This window comes from Acipenser ruthenus, chromosome 59, assembly GCF_902713425.1.
Source record: "Acipenser ruthenus chromosome 59, fAciRut3.2 maternal haplotype, whole genome shotgun sequence".
Taxonomy (NCBI): domain Eukaryota; kingdom Metazoa; phylum Chordata; class Actinopteri; order Acipenseriformes; family Acipenseridae; genus Acipenser; species Acipenser ruthenus.
In genome coordinates this window covers 2410643-2428618 of record NC_081247.1, presented here as the reverse complement: position 1 = coordinate 2428618, position 17976 = coordinate 2410643, and the positions used below count along the sequence as shown (strand labels likewise).

The 17976-nt window shown below is 44.9% G+C and overlaps 1 protein-coding gene across 5 annotated transcripts; it reads left to right on the top strand.

Moving 5' to 3' along the window:
- The first annotated feature begins 338 nt into the window (after positions 1–338).
- Positions 339–13022, top strand: LOC117410054 (zinc finger and BTB domain-containing protein 14). Of its 5 annotated transcripts, none has more exons than XM_059018320.1 (2): positions 339–491; positions 7051–13022. In XM_059018320.1, the coding sequence occupies exon 2, from the start codon at positions 7159–7161 to the stop codon at positions 8611–8613; it is 1455 nt and encodes a 484-aa protein (XP_058874303.1). In that variant the 5' UTR covers positions 339–491; positions 7051–7158; the 3' UTR covers positions 8614–13022. The 5 variants fall into 5 exon arrangements, with proteins under 5 accessions (XP_058874303.1, XP_058874302.1, XP_058874299.1 ...); XM_059018319.1 differs by lacking the exon at positions 339–491 and adding an exon at positions 499–733 and having other exon boundaries at positions 7051–12226; XM_059018316.1 differs by lacking the exon at positions 339–491 and adding an exon at positions 499–747 and having other exon boundaries at positions 7051–12226.
- Positions 13023–17976: the final 4954 nt, after the last annotated feature.

Here is a 17976-nt window from a genome sequence, read left to right as displayed (position 1 = left end):
TTTTCTTGTCAGAGTATGAATACTTTTGAATTAGCATTTTTGGAGTTTTGCAAAAAAAAAATTGCTGAAATAAACATTGTAGACATCTATTTCTTGTAACTTTTTTTTTTCTCCCTCATCCACAAAAGCAAAACTTTTGCTACAAAAGATTTTTCCAATAATTCTTTGTTTTTTTTCGAGAAATTTCTAGAAATTCTAAATTTCCATTGGGGTGTGTAAATTTTTGACTACAACTATATATATATATATATATATATATATATATATATATATATATATATATATATATATATATATATATATAATTTAAAGCACACATAAACGTAATGTTGCGACAAGAACCACAATTCAGAACGCGTGTCTCAATCGGACAGCAAATACCGCAGCACGCCGCTGCCCACCCCTCCTTTTCCTGTGTCTGTGTTGTGTGTTTTTTTTTTTTTTTTTTTCCTTTAAAGTGGCTTCCGGAAGTCGGCTAGACCCTTGATAAGGTAACAACACAGAGTAATGTGTTTCATTTGTAAAATGTTTAAACCGTGATGTGAGCGGCGCGGCTGCTTCGGATGCATTAATGCAATAACTGATCGCCTCTGCAGATGCGCTGATTTGAAGAGCCTGTGTTTGTGAGACGCTGTTTATTCGGACCCGGGTCGCATTATGTCTGTCAGTGTTACACAGGCTTGGGTCCGACCCCATTGTGTTATTAACAGCGTCGGTCGAGTTTTAAAACCGGGTTTGCATTGTCAGGTATATCAAAGCCCGTTTTCATTGGAATTAGCGAGGTTTTAAAACTTCTACGAATTGTTAAAAGTTCATTCATTCCTAAAATGTTTTGCTTAAAAATACTTTTTTTGTGTTTAAAACAACGGGGCTTGGTTGTTTACATCGGTGTGCCGGCAGCCTGCTACGTAGGTGTTGGTTTAAACTGTTTTCTTTTTAATTAATTTGCCTTTTGTAATTGTAAACGTTGACGCTTAATTATATTTTCTCTTCTGATAACACTTTGGGCATTTCATTAATTCCAGTGCTATCTATACTGGTGGGGTGCTGTTATTTTCAATGGAGTTTCCATTGAATACACTTCTCGCATGTTTTATATGGTGTTTTTGAATTGTTTAACCGGTACTGTTTTGTATTGATGATGCAGTAACTATTATACGGACGGATGACTAACTATATTTTAACCCTTTTATGCAAATAGTTATCGTCTATTTTGAATGAGCATTTAAAAAACAAACACACACACACACACAAAAAACACTTTCTAAATGTGTTTGATTTATAATTCCTTTTTTAAAATTAGGTTTATTGGTTGGCTTTTTTTTTTTTAATGTATTTTTCTGATACGAGTGTTGTGAAGAGGATGGGCAAGAAAACTCTCTCCCCTCGCTTCACTCCACTCCTTCCCCACCCTCCTCACAACCCCCACCTCTCTCTCCCCTCCTCACAACCCCCACCTCTCTCTCTCTCCCCTCCTCACAACCCCTACCTCTCTCTTCCCCTCCTCCCCTCCTCACAACCCCCACCTCTCTCTCTCTCCCCTCCTCACAACCCCCACCTCTCTCTTCCCCTCCTCACAACCCCCACCTCTCTCTTCCCCTCCTCACAACCCCCACCTCTCTCTTCCCCTCCTCACAACCCCCACCTCTCTCTTCCCCTCCTCACAACCCCCACCTCTCTCTCTCTCCCCTCCTCACAACCCCCACCTCTCTCTCCCCTCCTCACAACCCCCTCCTCTCTCTCCCCTCCTCACAACCCCCACCTCTCTCTCCCCTCCTCACAACCCCCACCTCTCTCTCTCCCCTCCTCACAACCCCCGCCTCTCTCTCCCCTCCTCACAACCCCCGCCTCTCTCTCTCCCCTCCTCACAACCCCCGCCTCTCTCTCCCCTCCTCACAACCCCCGCCTCTCTCTCTCCCCTCCTCACAACCCCCGCCTCTCTCTCTCTCCCCTCCTCACAACCCCCGCCTCTCTCTCTCCCCTCCTCACAACCCCCACCTCTCTCTCCCCTCCTCACAACCCCCACCTCTCTCTCCCCTCCTCACAACCCCCACCTCTCTCTCTCTCCCCTCCTCACAACCCCCACCTCTCTCTCTCTCCCCTCCTCACAACCCCCACCTCTCTCTCTCCCCTCCTCACAACCCCCACCTCTCTCCCCTCCTCACAACCCCCACCTCTCTCTCTCCCCTCCTCACAACCCCCACCTCTCTCTCTCTCCCCTCCTCACAACCCCCACCTCTCTCTCTCTCCCCTCCTCACAACCCCCACCTCTCTCCCCTCCTCACAACCCCCACCTCTCTCTCCCCTCCTCACAACCCCCACCTCTCTCTCTCTCCCCTCCTCACAACCCCCACCTCTCTCTCTCTTCCCCTCCTCACAACCCCCACTTCTCTCTCTCTCTCTCTCTCCTCACAACCCCCACCTCTCTCTCTCCCCTCCTCACAACCCCCACCTCTCTCTCTCCCCTCCTCACAACCCCCACCTCTCTCTCTCTCTCTCCTCACAACCCCCACCTCTCTCTCTCCCCTCCTCACAACCCCCACCTCTCTCTCTCCCCTCCTCACAACCCCCACCTCTCTCTCTCTCCCCTCCTCACAACCCCCACCTCTCTCTCTCTCCCCTCCTCACAACCCCCACCTCTCTCTCTCCCCTCCTCACAACCCCCACCTCTCTCTCTCTTCCCCTCCTCACAACCCCCACCTCTCTCTCTCCCCTCCTCACAACCCCCACCTCTCTCTCTCTCCCCTCCTCACAACCCCCACCTCTCTCTCTCCCCTCCTCACAACCCCCACCTCTCTCTCTCCCCTCCTCACAACCACCACCTCTCTCTCTCTCTCCCCTCCTCACAACCCCCACCTTTCTCTCTCTCCCCTCCTCACAACCCCCACCTCTCTCTCTCCCCTCCTCACAACCCCCACTTCTCTCTCTCTCTCCCCTCCCCACACCCCCCAGCTCCCTCTCTCTCCCCCTCCTCACAACCCCCACCTCTCTCTCCCCTCCTCACAACCCCCACCTCTCTCTCTCCCCTCCTCACAACCCCCACCTCTCTCTCTCTCCCCTCCTCACAACCCCCACCTCTCTCTCTCTCCCCTCCTCACAACCCCCACCTCTCTCTCCCCTCCTCACAACCCCCACCTCTCTCTCTCTCTCCCCTCCCCACAACCCCCACCTCTCTCTCTCCCCTCCTCACAACCCCCACCTCTCTCTCCCCCTCCTCACAACCCCCACCCCTCTCTCTCTCTCTCCCCTCCCCACAACCCCCACCTCTCTCTCTCTCTCCCCTCCTCACAACCCCCACCTCTCTCTCCCCCTCCTCACAACCCCCACCTCTCTCTCTCTCCCCTCCTCACAACCCCCACCTCTCTCTCTCTCCCCTCCTCACAACCCCCACCTCCCTCTCTCTCTCTCTCTCTCTCTCTCTCTCCCCCCACAACCCCCACCTCTCTCTCTCTCTCCCCCCACAACCCCCACCTCTCTCTCTCTCTCCCCCCACAACCCCCACCTCTCTCTCTCTCTTCACCTCCCCCCACCTCTTCTCTTGGGATTAGTTTCAAAGGCTATAAAGCCAGGCTCTTTCATCCACTGGTTAGGGTTAGGGTGGAATTACTTTGTCCCAATCAGAACCTACCTATTGCACTGTATGCTACATTATGTGTTAATATTCCATAGTAAGTGAAGTTGTGAATTCCTTCATTCCTTAATATGTCAAACAGTTCTAGTCTGTCTGTTAATCAATGGCAATGTATTTAAAAAAAGCTGTAATGTCTCCTCTTCCAAACATGTTACATATAAGCAGCTGTATGTCTCCACACTCTGAACAGGCAGTGATTCAGTCCACAGTGCCCTATTCTGATTGTCTCCACACTCTGAACAGGCAGCGATTCAGTCCACAGTGCCCTGTTCTGATTGTCTCCACACTCTGAACAGGCAGCGATTCAGTCCACAGTGCCCTGTTCTGATTGTCTCCACACTCTGAACAGGCAGTGATTCAGTCCACAGTGCCCTGTTCTGATTGTCTCCACACTCTGAACAGGCAGTGATTCAGTCCACAGTGCCCTGTTCTGATTGTCTCCACACTCTGAACAGGCAGCGATTCAGTCCACAGTGCCCTGTTCTGATTGTCTCCACACTCTGAACAGGCAGCGATTCAGTCCACAGTGCCCTGTTCTGATTGTCTCCACACTCTGAACAGGCAGCGATTCAGTCCACAGTGCCCTGTTCTGATTGTCTCCACACTCTGAACAGGCAGCGATTCAGTCCACAGTGCCCTGGTCTGATTGTCTCCACACTCTGAACAGGCAGCGATTCAGTCCACAGTGCCCTGGTCTGATTGTCTCCACACTCTGAACAGGCAGCGATTCAGTCCACAGTGCCCTGGTCTGATTGTCTCCACACTCTGAACAGGCAGCGATTCAGTCCACAGTGCCCTGGTCTGATTGTCTCCACACTCTGAACAGGCAGCGATTCAGTCCACAGTGCCCTGTTCTGATACTTGTGATTAATGTTTCCTCCCTTCTGCGCTACGTATTGATTCTGATATTAATATGTACTGTTGCTGGTATTCTGTAGATATTCTCTCCCTCTCCACCCCATCTATTCAGCCACCTGTATGAAGAGCTACAGCTCCCATCATCCCTCACTGTTCCTACTGCTCCCGAGACACGCAGTTTGATTCATATGCAATACAATGTTATTATCATTAGCACTGCCGTCTTTAAAGGAGTGCTAACCATCTTTAAAATCCATTCTCTTACCTCTTACTACCCTGACTCCCTGAAAACGGTATCAAAGGAACATGAGCTGAAAACAAGAAAAAGGTCTAGTTAAGCAAATTATTAATTGAATTCAGGGTCTAGTTAAGTAATTGAGAGCTCGGTTGGAATGAAAACCAGCAGCCACAGCGGGTCCCCAGGACTGAGTTTGAGAAGCCCTGAGTTAGACACAATTTGGTATGCTGCAATTGACCCAAGAAGTCACTAAAAGTGGTTGAAAATAGATGAATGTTCGCTCAGTGATACACAACTGTGCATGATTAAGCTTGTTTGAGGTGTGTAATTGGACTGTAATTAATCAATTATATGGTAATTACAATTACATATACAATTACGCCGGTGTGCCACGGTTCGAATGACACATTACACAAGGACATTGTAACGGACCCCAGGTCTGGTTTGCACGCACACTTCCCATGTCACCTCGGCAGTGTCTTCTGGGTCAGTTCCAGGTTTTCAGTTCCAGTTCCATTTCCTATCCCTTTTAAAACCGATTCTCAATTCCAGTTCTAATTCCTTCGAAGGAAATGGAATTGGAGTTCATATTTTAGAGACATAATAATTGCTGTGATTGTTCAGCTGCTTTCATTTGGAGACAATTTCAATGGACTTCAATTTTAGTCCTTGCAATTGCAGTTTGGATTCATGATGTGTTGGAATTGATTAAAAGGGGCTGGGAATTGGAATTGATTTTAAAAAGGAATTGCAATTGAAAACCAGGAGTTGGCCCTGACCCTGATGCCAGTCCCTGTACAGAATAGTGTTGAACTTATCGCTTATATTTGAGCATCAAAAGAAATGTATCACTTATATTTGAGCATCAAAAGAAACTTATCACTTATATTTGGATAAAATTCACTAGATGTGATTGAAACTCTGTTTTAGAGCAGGTGCAGTGACTTTTTATTGTGCTGATTAACAGTTGACATCACGAAGATGCTGCAAAATGATCTGTCGATCTTGGGCAGGTGTTGTGACTCTTGGTCTCCCAGTTTGTTGCCTGTCATTGACAGAGTGTGTCTGGTTATACCGTCTCGCCAGGTTTGAAATTGCTGGCTGTGAGCACCCAAGACGGCGAGCCACAGCACGCTGCCCTCGTCCAGCCTCCAACATGCCGATTTCACGAAGGCGCTGCTCTCTTGTCAGACGTGGCAGATTGATTTTTTTTCTGTGATTTTCTTTATTGCTTTTATTCAAGCTTGAAGTTCAACAGCTGAAATCGCTCCATATCCAGAGTCCAATCAACTGTCTCATTAATTAGGTGATTAAGTGCATATGCTTCAGTCATAGTCACTCAAGCGTGTCTGGTCAAGGATGAATGACTTGTCCTGTGCTTACATTAGTTACAAAGGTCTCGCATGTGCAGTTTTGAAAGAAACATAGTTATAGCACACGCATATTTCCATTTTAAAAGAAGTGATCTAGTATTACTGTAAGTTGAAGGAAGCCTTCAGTTTCTCTGGGTTTGGCTGAATGCATCTGATTCAAGAATTCAAAATCCTAAAAGGTATTGACAATGTCGACACAGGGGACTTTTCAACCTGAAAAAAGAAACAAGGACCAGGGGTCACAAATGGAGATTAGATAAAGGGGCATTCAGAACAGAAAATAGGAGGCAATTTTTTTACACAGAGAATTGTGAGGGTCTGGAACCAACTCCCCAGTAATGTTGTTGAAGCTGACACCCTGGGATCCTTCAAGAAGCTGCTTGATGAGATTCTGGGATCAATAAGCTACTAACAACCAAACGAGCAAGATGGGCCAAATGGCCTCCTCTCGTTTGTAAACTTTCTTATGTTCTTTTAAGTCAGAAGTGGAAGCAGCAGCTGGTTGGTTAGTGACAGGAGAGATTGAAGCGGTGCGATTTCACTGTCCAGGTGACCAAGGAAGTGCAGCGTGATCTGAAGCATGGCTTGTGCAAACAGAGATTCCTTAACCCAGCGTATTAGCAGATATAATGTTTTAAAATAAAAATCCATGTTCCCTATAGCGTGTTTCTTTCAAACCTGCATAATGAATGTATAAAAATGAATTGAACTGTATTATTAGCTACAATGACTTTAACACGGCTGGAAATCAGACTCCTGTTGCAGGTTTAACTACGAGATTATTTAGCCCGAGCGTCTAGGTAACAAGCTCAGTTGTGTTTTATTAATCTCACAGTAAAACCAGGAATGGATCAAACTGCTCTGCAATGGGTGTCTTTATTTCCGTCCCTGTTTAATCCCTGCGATTGGTCTGAATTGTAATATTAATATCACCTTTCTTTTTTTCTCAGGTTTGTTTCTTCAACGCTACGTGCCCGGGGAGAGGAGAGGAGGAAAGCTGGGAGGTGGGACAGAAAGAAAGATAGGAAATAATAGAGAGAGAGAGATCCTTTCTCAAAATGGACATCAACAGCTCTGCCTTTCCAGCCGGCGCAAAAAACACGCACAGCGACCTGGGAACACGAACTAAACAAAAGATTCCTGGGAGCTCCATGGAATTCTACTTCTCGGAATGCTGTGACCGGAATGCCTCCACGGAATCAGACTTCAGCGAGTTCAGCGATCCCGACAGTCAGCCCATCGACCTTTCCACGAAGAAGAGGAGCCCAAAACTGGGCAGCGCTGCACACCCCTCTGCATCCCAGGCAGCCCCAACGAGGGGTCCCCTGTGCCTCAGACTGACTCTGGAAAAACGTGAAGGCATCAGCGCGGCACCTCCTGCTGTGCAGGAGGAAGTACTGCAGGCTAGGAGCAAGAAAATCGACTCATTGATTTTAAACAACTCATCTGGCAGCTGCGCAGATAACAGCAACGGCTTGAGAATCGTGAAACTGTACAAAGCCGAGAGGAAAGATGTGGGAGTGGAAAGGGATAACCAAAGTCTGTGTGTCGCACGCTGGCTCAAAACTGAAGACCAGGAGGTTGAAATCTCGGAGGTTCTGGGTGGTAAAGGTGACATGGCGGATTGCATTAAGAGAGAGAGGGAGGAGGAGGGAGAAGGAGAGGGGCAGGCTGGGAGGAGCCCCTCCTCCGACTCAGACGCTTCCTGCGAATCAGGAACAAGGGGGCCGGGAGGGGGCGGGGGTGTGCTGCTGATCGACGACAAAGGCATCCCGTACACAGTCACGCTGGCGGGAGAGCGCGTCTCTGATTCTGAAGTGCCGGACCACACCTCGAACTCCGTGAAACTAACTAAGCGCGCTGCCAGAACGCCGCTGATCCGTGGGAAATCCACCGCGAAGCGGGAGGGCTTGGAAATCCCAACGGACAGCGGGACCGGCAGAGCCCCCGAACTCCCCGGGACCCCGATAACCGAACCTTCGACCCCACCAGTGAAACAGGAACCGGCTCCCGTCTCTCAGACAGCGACGGGCAGGACACAGACCCCGGAGCCTCTGATCCCCCCCAGGCGCATACTCTACTGTGAGGTCTGCTTCCGAGCCTTCTTCTACCTGTCCGATCTGGAGCGGCACAGCATCACACACTCGGAGAGCAAGCCGCACGCCTGCACGCAGTGCGGGAAGCGCTTCAAACGATCGAGCCACCTGGAGCGGCACAAGCACATCCACACGGGCCAGCGCAACTTCGCCTGCGCGGTGTGCGGGAAGCGGTTCCGCGAGGCTGGGGAGCTGCTGCGGCACCAGCGGGTCCACACCGGGGAGAAGCCGTACCAGTGCGAGGGCTGCAGGATGAGATTCGCAGAGCGCAACACACTGCGCAGGCACACGAAGCGCAAGCACGCCCGCGAGGGATTGTACATGCAGGGGGCAGGGACCCCGGACAATAAGGACTGGTACTCCAGCTCTGGGCTGGGGGAGGAAGAGAGGGAGGAGGAGGGGGAGGTGGGCTCTTGAGAGAGCAAGGAGCTTTTAAAATTTTTTAAATGTTGATTTGACGACAGTATGCCCCCTTCGTTGATGGATTTGTAATAAGTTATTTTGTACAGCCGACACTGTCTCTTCTATCAGTTAGTATGTCCAGTTGACCCTAGGGATGCTGGGAGCTGCAGTTCTTTGTATTGTGGCAGTTCAGATAGCTGCAGTATAAAGATATATGGGTACACATACACTAGAAATGCTGCTTGAGACCGAATCAGAATAAAAACCACAGCTCCCAGCATGCCCCAGCACTATCAGTAACAGTGAGGGATGCTGGGAGGTGTAGTTCTTGATGCTGTGACAGTATAATATGATGATTGAGTTTACACTTTCCCCCTCATAGACCCCAGTGTTAGATGTTAAAGCCAGGCTGCCCTGTAGCCAAGTTTCAAGAGCAAGGCTACAGGAAAGAGCTGCAGACAATAAGCAGGAGATATTATACCTCCCCATTGAAACCTATTAGCAGCAAGTACACTTTGCTCAGAGTGAAGATCTCACACTCACAATGTCATGACAAGCATTCAAAACGCTTAAACCACAACAGGATTCAGTGCATAGAGATAGTACTTGAAAGCTACAAGTTCCGTATAAACAGATTAAGTTTTTTTAAACGGATTTAGATTTAATGGCTTATAATTAGGGCTGTATTTTTTTCACTGTAAAAAATGTCTAAAAATAGGTATTTCAAGTTTTAAAAAATAGCGTTGTCACATTTCAAAAATTCATAATTTTCTTTAGAGTTAATATTTGACAGACGTTCCTAAATGTTTAAATGCTCACCTGAAAAACAGTAAATGCTAAATTGTAGAATATTTAGTTTATGTCCACCTTTTAAAGACGTTCTGTGTTCACCATCAGTGAATAAAAACATAATTAAATGTAAATCTAACAACAGACACGTGAATTGTTCCACACTTACACCGGACAGAGCGATCTTTTGCAGAAATATTTCCGATCTTTGGTGCAGCTGGTGTCTTTCTCGTTGAAGTCATTTTAAAGAAGTCGTGCAGCTCTATGCAGTGCATGTTCAGTCATTTGCCAGGTTCCTAAATGCAGCGTAACAGGCAGTGCATTAATAAAGAGAACGTTTGCTGTATTTATTTTTAAGTGATAAAACATATGCCTGTTTACACTGTTCTTTCAGAAATGGGTAGTTTCACAAGGAACTACATATTACACAGCAATGATAACCCTGAAAAAGGTAAACCTCACTTCTGATATGTTTCAAAGAGTTGGGTGTGGCATTCTCTTGTACTCTTTGTATGACAGACCCTCCCTGACACAGCAAAGAGCGCATGAGAATGAAACACTCTCTCAACACTCAGAAACATATTATAAGAGACACCCGACACACCACAGATTAGCTGATATAAAACGGAGGTAAAGGGAGAGAGGAGAGGGAGGGTCTGTCGTGCAAGAGAATGAAACACACTCTGTACGTGATTAGAAGGAGACACCCAACACTACAATACTGGGGCATGTTGTCAGCTCGAATTCTTTAGACATAAAAGTTTCATTTTTAGATTTTAAAAAGCCCTGATTGGCAGTTCACACAGTTTCCAGTGATTGATTATCCACAAAAAAAAAAGGATCATGATAATCACAGCGATCTTAAATCATGCTTTAAAAAAGAGCCCTACCCAGGGTTTCAAAATCCATTCTCTTACTAGCTTATTAGCTTTATGAGCATTATCACTGCGCCTCCCTTTAAAGGAGGGCTCACCATGTAGTTGCCTGCTGTGTAATTTGCGTAACACAGGCTGGATCAGCCAAAGTGTCTTTACATGAGTGCAGATCCGGAGCACTGCCAGCAAAGCAAGGGAACACCCTGAGGGGCAGTCCACCAGATGGCGCTGGCTCTCTCTTATATAGAGATCTACCTGCTGTGCTGCATGGCCCTGGCAGCAGCTCCTGAACTCACAGTTAAAGCAGCACAGACTACAAATAACGTAAATAAACACAGCGTTTGAGTGGTTGCAGTGTAAAGAAGCACTCTGAATGACTGCATACATCATCAGGGGTGATATAAAAAGTATTGAAATGGCCATTTGCAGCTGTAAGTACAGTTTCGTTCAGTGGAGCGTCAATTATCCAGACTAACTGCAACCGATGTCAGTTCAGATGTTCACATTGATTGGTTAATCAAATCATATATTTAATAAAACAATTTATAATCTTGCAGCACATGTGTAGCAAATCCCCCTGGATTACTCTACAGTGCCATGCAATCTGAATATATGCACTGCTGTACTAATTTAGAGCACATGGGCACTGTAGATCTGAGCAACACTGAACAAAATGAACACAAGTGACCCAAATGAGCATTCTGATGACTGAACAGCTGGGATGATTGGCTCTCCACAGTATTGTACAGAGTCGTTCTGATGTTTGGCTCTCCACTGTATTGTACAGAGTCGTTCTGATGATTGGCTCTCCACAGTATTGTACAGAGTCGTTCTGATGATTGGCTCTCCACTGTATTGTACAGAGTCGTTCTGATGATTGGCTCTCCACTGTATTGTACAGAGTCGTTCTGATGATTGGCTCTCCACTGTATTGTACAGAGTCGTTCTGATGATTGGCTCTCCACTGTATTGTACAGAGTCGTTCTGATGATTGGCTCTCCACTGTATTGTACAGAGTCGTTCTGATGATTGGCTCTCCACAGTATTGTACAGAGTCGTTCTGATGATTGGCTCTCCACAGTATTGTACAGAGTCGTTCTGATGATTGGCTCTCCACAGTATTGTACAGAGTCGTTCTGATGATTGGCTCTCCACAGTATTGTACAGAATCGTTCCAATAATTGGCTCTCCACTGTATTGTACAGAGTCGTTCTGATGATTGGCTCTCCACTGTATTGTCGTTACCCTCCCTCCTTCCTCCCCAACGCAGTATAACTGAAGACTGACTTTTATAAGACTTTTAAGAACATTTTGTTCATGTATATTTTTGTTTGTTCTGCTAAAACAACACACACTGGCCTGGCCTCTGCCTGCCTGCCTGATCGGGTTTGGTGTTGTCCTGGTGTGGTTCATGTTCTTTTGCTATACCATGGGTCCCTCTATTACGCTGGAGGGCTGAACGAACACTAAGCATTGCTGCGGACCCCCAACACTGCTGAACCCCGACTTTCAAGATGATAACGCCCCTGTCCGCCGTGCCAGGATTGTGATCGGTTTGAGGAGCGCGACAGAGAGACTTTGGGCATCTTCCACGGCCACCACAATGATCTCGACCCGTCTGAACGACTCGTCATCACGACCCCCTGCCTGCCTCTGTGCGCTCAGGATTAATGAGGGAGCGGATCCACAGAGACACCTTCCAACACCTTGTGGAGTCGAGGTCACATCAAGGCTGAGATCAAACAGTGACCCTATAGCAGGGACAGGTCCTAACGAAGTGACTGGGCTGTTTATTATACAAATATGAAAGAAAAAAAGAACAAAAGACTCACTGGAGTGCCGAGACCAAACTCTAAAGATGGACAAATATAGAAAATTAATAAAATGGTGCCATTGTCATGTTTTAAAAATGATATGCTGTAACAAATCATGGCTACATTAAAACAAACTGAGATGCAATTGTACTTGAGTAGATATGAATTTTAAAAAGTGTTAAAAAATCCATCATTTAAACACTACACTGCTAACCAAGGTTTTTAAATCCATTCCCTAACCTCTTAATAGTTGTATTAACATTATCACTGGTCCCTTTCTTTAAAGGAGCGCTGACCAATTTTTAAAATCCACTCTCTTACCTCTCATTAGCTTTATTACATGATCACTGCCCCCTTCAAAGGAGTGCTGACCATCTTTAAAAAAAACATCTTAAATCATCACTGGTGTTTCACAGATCCGTTGTTTCTTTGTTTCTATTTTCTACTTCAATTTGAAATTGTAATGCTGTCATCGTCCATAACTTCACCCAATCAGAAACTCAGTGTTATACTTTTGTTGATTTAGTATGTCACGAATTGATATGAACTTTAAAAAGCAGCATTTAGATAAAGATATGAAGAACCTATTGCTATTATTATTCTAGACGACATGAATTTCACCACCATTTAGCATTTCAAAATTGGAATTTATGAAATAGTATCTTAATACGAAACTGGCTCCATTTTGGCTCCGGAGCATAGTCGCCGTTTAGCCAAAGGAATGCAATTTCGTTATAATAGCGTGAGCCGCACACACACGGATTCAATAACGTGTCTGCCGACACTAAGTCCAACCCCTCGCATGCCCGCGCCTTTAAGGTGGTCCTAACAAAACATGTCGGAGACTGTGTCAGACAAAGCCTGTCCAAAATCCGGATGGGGATGCAGACCCAGCCGAACCGGCACCGAGCCAAACTGAACCGAACCAGAAGCGTTCGTGAAAGGTGTGTACCGTTATAACAGATAAGAATACTAATTCAGTCTATTTAACTAGCTGTCTGTCCATCTAAATAGAATACTTGTTTTTATCAATTGGCATGTCTAGTTTTAAAAGCACAAGTGTTTATCTCAATCTGTCTTTCCGTCTGTATATCTAGCAGAATGTTTTTGAGCTTGTGCTTTCAAACACTGAGTGTTTTTATTTTTTTATTTTTTTATTTTTTTGCGGCGAGTGTATCGCTATTAACTGCAATTAGACTACAAAGTGCAAAAACTATCACACACAGAATTACAAGCAGGGAAGTGGTGACGGTTTAATTAATATATATATATATATATATATATATATATATATATATATATATATATATATATATATATAATTTATTTCTTAGCAAACGCCCTTATCCAGGGCGACTTACAGTTGTTACAAAATATATCAGTAGAAAGCATCACATTACAAAATATCACAGTATTTTACCGAACACCGTCATGCGCTCTCTTGTTTTTTGTACCATAATGAAACCGAAAAAAAATATTAAATATGGAAACAGATTTCTTTAAATCTTATTTGAATCACTGCCTGCTGTATGTTCCCTTATAAAACTACAATAAATGTGCACGATAAAGTCTCCCACCCTGCTTTTCCCATGGTTATACTATGATTTCCATTACTCGAGAGTAGATGTTAAAACTTCATGCTGATTTGAACTCGGCTCGCCAAGATAAGCACCAACTAAGACGTAGCTTTACAGTAAACTAATGTGATCCATATGTGTCTCCATCCATTTGCACTTCCTTCCATATGGTGATGTAGATATCCTTCACATCGTGGTTTGTTTTTTATATGTTTTACCAGACCTCTTTGTGCTTTACAATGCTTCCCTATGCTTTACCAGACCTCTCTGTGCTTTACAATGCTTCCCGATGCTTTACCACACCTCTCTGTGCTTTACAATGCTTCCCTGTGCTTTACCACACCTCTCTGTGCTTTACAATGCTTCCCTGTGCTTTACCAGACCTCTCTGTGCTTTGCAATGCTTCCCTATGCTTTACCAGACCTCTCTGTGCTTTACAATGCTTCCCTATGCTTTACCAGACCTATCTGTGCTTTACAATGCTTCCCTATGCTTTACCAGACCTCTCTGTGCTTTACAATGCTTCCCTGTGCTTTACCAGACCTCTCTGTGCTTTACAATGCTTCCCTATGCTTTACCACACCTCTCTGTGCTTTACAATGCTTCCCTGTGCTTTACCACACCTCTCTGTGCTTTACAATGCTTCCCTGTGCTTTACCACACCTCTCTGTGCTTTACAATGCTTCCCTGTGCTTTACCAGACCTATCTGTGCTTTACAATGCTTCCCTATGCTTTACCAGACCTCTCTGTGCTTTACAATGCTTCCCTGTGCTTTACCAGACCTCTCTGTGCTTTACAATGCTTCCCTATGCTTTACCACAGCTCTCTGTGCTTTACAATGCTTCCCTATGCTTTACCACAGCTCTCTGTGCTTTACAATGCTTCCCTATGCTTTACAATGCTTTCCTATGCTTTACAATGCTCCCCTATGCTTTACCACACCACTCTGTGCTTTACAATGCTTCCCTATGCTTTACCAGACCTCTCTGTGCTTTGCAATGCTTCCCTATGCTTTACCAGACCTCTCTGTGCTTTACAATGCTTCCCTATGCTTTACCAGACCTCTCTGTGTTTACAATGCTTGCCTATGCTTTACCATCCCTCTCTGTGCTTTACAATGCTTCCCTATGCTTTACCACACCTCTGTGCTTTACAATGCTTCCCTTTGCTTTACCAGACCTCTGTGCTTTACAATGCTTCCCTATGCTTTACCAGACTTCTCTGTGCTTTACAATGCTTCCCTATGCTTTACCACACCTCTCTGTGCTTTACAATGCATCACTATGCTTTACCACACCTCTCTGTGCTTTACAATGCTTCCCTATGCTTTACCACACCTCTCTGTGCTTTACAATGCTTCCCTATGCTTTACCACACCTCTCTGTGCTTTACAATGTTTCCCTATGCTTTACCATACCTCTCTGTGCTTTACAATGCTTCCCTATGCTTTACCAGACCTCTCTGTGCTTCACAGTGCTTCCCTATGCTTTACCAGACCTCTCTGTGCTTTACAATGCTTCCCTATGCTTTACCAGACCGCTCTGTGCTTTACACTGCTTCCCTATGCTTTACCAGACCTCTCTATGCTTTACAATGCTTCCCTATGCTTTACCAGACCTCTCTGTGCTTTACAATGCTTCCCTATGCTTCACCAGACCTCTCTGTGCTTTACAATGCTTCCCTATGCTTTACCAGACCTCTCTGTGCTTTACAATGCTTCCCTATGCTTTACCAGACCGCTCTGTGCTTTACAATGCTTCCCTATGCTTTACCAGACCTCTCTATGCTTTACAATGCTTCCCTATGCTTTACCAGACCTCTCTGTGCTTTACAATGCTTCCCTATGCTTCACCAGACCTCTCTGTGCTTTACAATGCTTCCCTATGCTTTACCAGACCTCTCTGTGCTTTACAATGCTTCCCTATGCTTTACCAGACCGCTCTGTGCTTTACAATGCTTCCCTATGCTTTACCAGACCTCTCTGTGCTTTACAATGCTTCCCTATGCTTTACCAGACAGTATGGTAGAAACAGTATCTTCAGAAGTATTGTCATTTATTTTCCCATTCACCTCCTTTACCATCTGATGGTGTTTTGCCTCAATCATCCTGAGTGGTTCTGAGTCCTGCTGCTCCTCCAATACTGAGTTCTTATCATTTTAAATCTACCTTTACCTGACTTTGAGCTGCTTTACCTGCCTATATACCTGACTTTTAGCTGCATTACCTGCCTATCTATACCTGACTTTTAGCTGCTTTACCTGCTTATCTATACCTGACTTTGAGCTGCTGGACCAGGGTCCAGAGAGGAGTAATTATTTGGAGTGTAGTGTAGTGACGCGAATGGGAATGAAGGTGCATACTGAGTGTGTCACTAAACTAAAGTTTATTGATTGAGGGTAGCTTACATACAAGTGAGTTGTAAACATGAAAGGAGGAGGGTTATTACCAGGTAAAGTGCAGTGAACATTTGTTCCTGTTTTATGGCGTTTTGCCAATAAATATCGCTTGTTAGGGGACACAAAAGCCCTGTAGATAGCGGAGACCTTTCAACCATGCGTATCTGCAACTAGTATTTGTAATGAAGGATAGCTGATCCCCGACGGGCCAGGTGAAAGGCTGCCACTGGTCTATATTAATGGAGAGTAGGCGGGGCTGGCAGAGTTGAAAGGTTACAATGTCACATGTTTTGAATGAAATGAGGAAGGCTGTTAAGTGACTGGCAGGATTCTTTTTGATGATGATAATAATAATAATAATAATAATAATAATAATAATAATATTAATAAGAAGAAGTCACGTCTGCATTAGAGCCTATTAGCAGCAGCTCCACTTTGCTCAGAGTGTAGATCTCACACTCGCAATGTTAATGACAAGCATTCAAACATTTAAACCACAACAGGATCTATTACAGATTACGTTTGTTAATGTCATGTTTTTGTCAGTTTATTGTTTAGATAATGACTTCTAGTCACAGACAAAAGTACTGGCACCCTACACTTAATATAAGATAATTCAAGAAAACATGTTAAATACAAGCATGCAGTGAACATTGAACACTAATTAATATGACAAAGACCAAACTACACAATTTCTGCTAGTTTAACAATCTTTATAAAAACAATAAACGCACACTGTGGCACCAACCCCACCCCCCCGGCGTGTTTTGGGTTTTGTGTTGTATGTGGTATGTTATATGTATGCGTGTAGTGGTGCACAGAGTGTGCCGAGATTCAATTGAAAGATTGATTAGCAGCCGAGTCTCGGCACAGCTGTATTAAAGAGTGAGTGTTTCACGCACACACTGGGTTGGTGTGTTCAGAGAGAAACAACATGAGTTAAAGAGAAACTGAAAGAGAAATAACAATTGCTGCTCGTGCTGGCTTGACACCAGCGCGGTTCTTGTTTTATTTAGGGTTTGGTCAGTGTTTGTTTAGTGTCTGTTTGTTTTGTTTCTGTGAAGTGTTTTGTTTTGTTCAACCTTTTTATTTATTAATAGCTCAAGCAGCGCTTTCATACCTGTAGTACTGTCTGTGTGTGCTACTCCTTCCTGGACTGACGTCACCACACAAGCCAGCCTGTTCACACACACTTTCAAATATTTGTTCATGACAAAGGTATTGGCACCTTTACATTAAGTCTGTAAAAATGTAATAAAAATGTAATAAACATATATAAAAAATTGATTGAAAAACATTACACAGTAACTAAGCTGCATTATAAACTCAATAGCCAGAAAAAAGAGGTAACTATTTCCAACATCTGTTGAAGAAAAACATTTTGGCCACACAGTAGATGATGGTCAAGACGAAGCAGTTGGATTCACGTTCGAGAAAAAGAACTCGTACCAAAACTACAACAAAAGAAATGACTACAGAAGAGTATCAAAGAACTATGGAATACCAAAATCCACAGTCAGAGCAATAATCAAGAAACACAGCAGAACAAATTGAACTGAAACGCTTGAAAGAAGTGACCGTCCAAAGAGAATGATGGGTACAGCAGGTAGGAGAATCATCTGAGCAGCGGATTCAAATCCAAGGAGAATCATCTGAGCAGCGGATACAAATCCAAGGAGAATCATCTGAGCAGCGGATACGAATCCAGGGAGAATCATCTGAGCAGCTGATACAAATCCAAGGAGAATCATCTGAGCAGCGGATACAAATCCAAGGAGAAACATCTGAGCAGCTGATACAAATCCAAGGAGAATCATCTGAGCAGCGGATACCAATCCAAGGAGAATCATCTGAGCAGCTGATACCAATCCAGGGAGAATCATCTGAGCAGCGGATACAAATCCAAGGAGAATCATCTGAGCAGC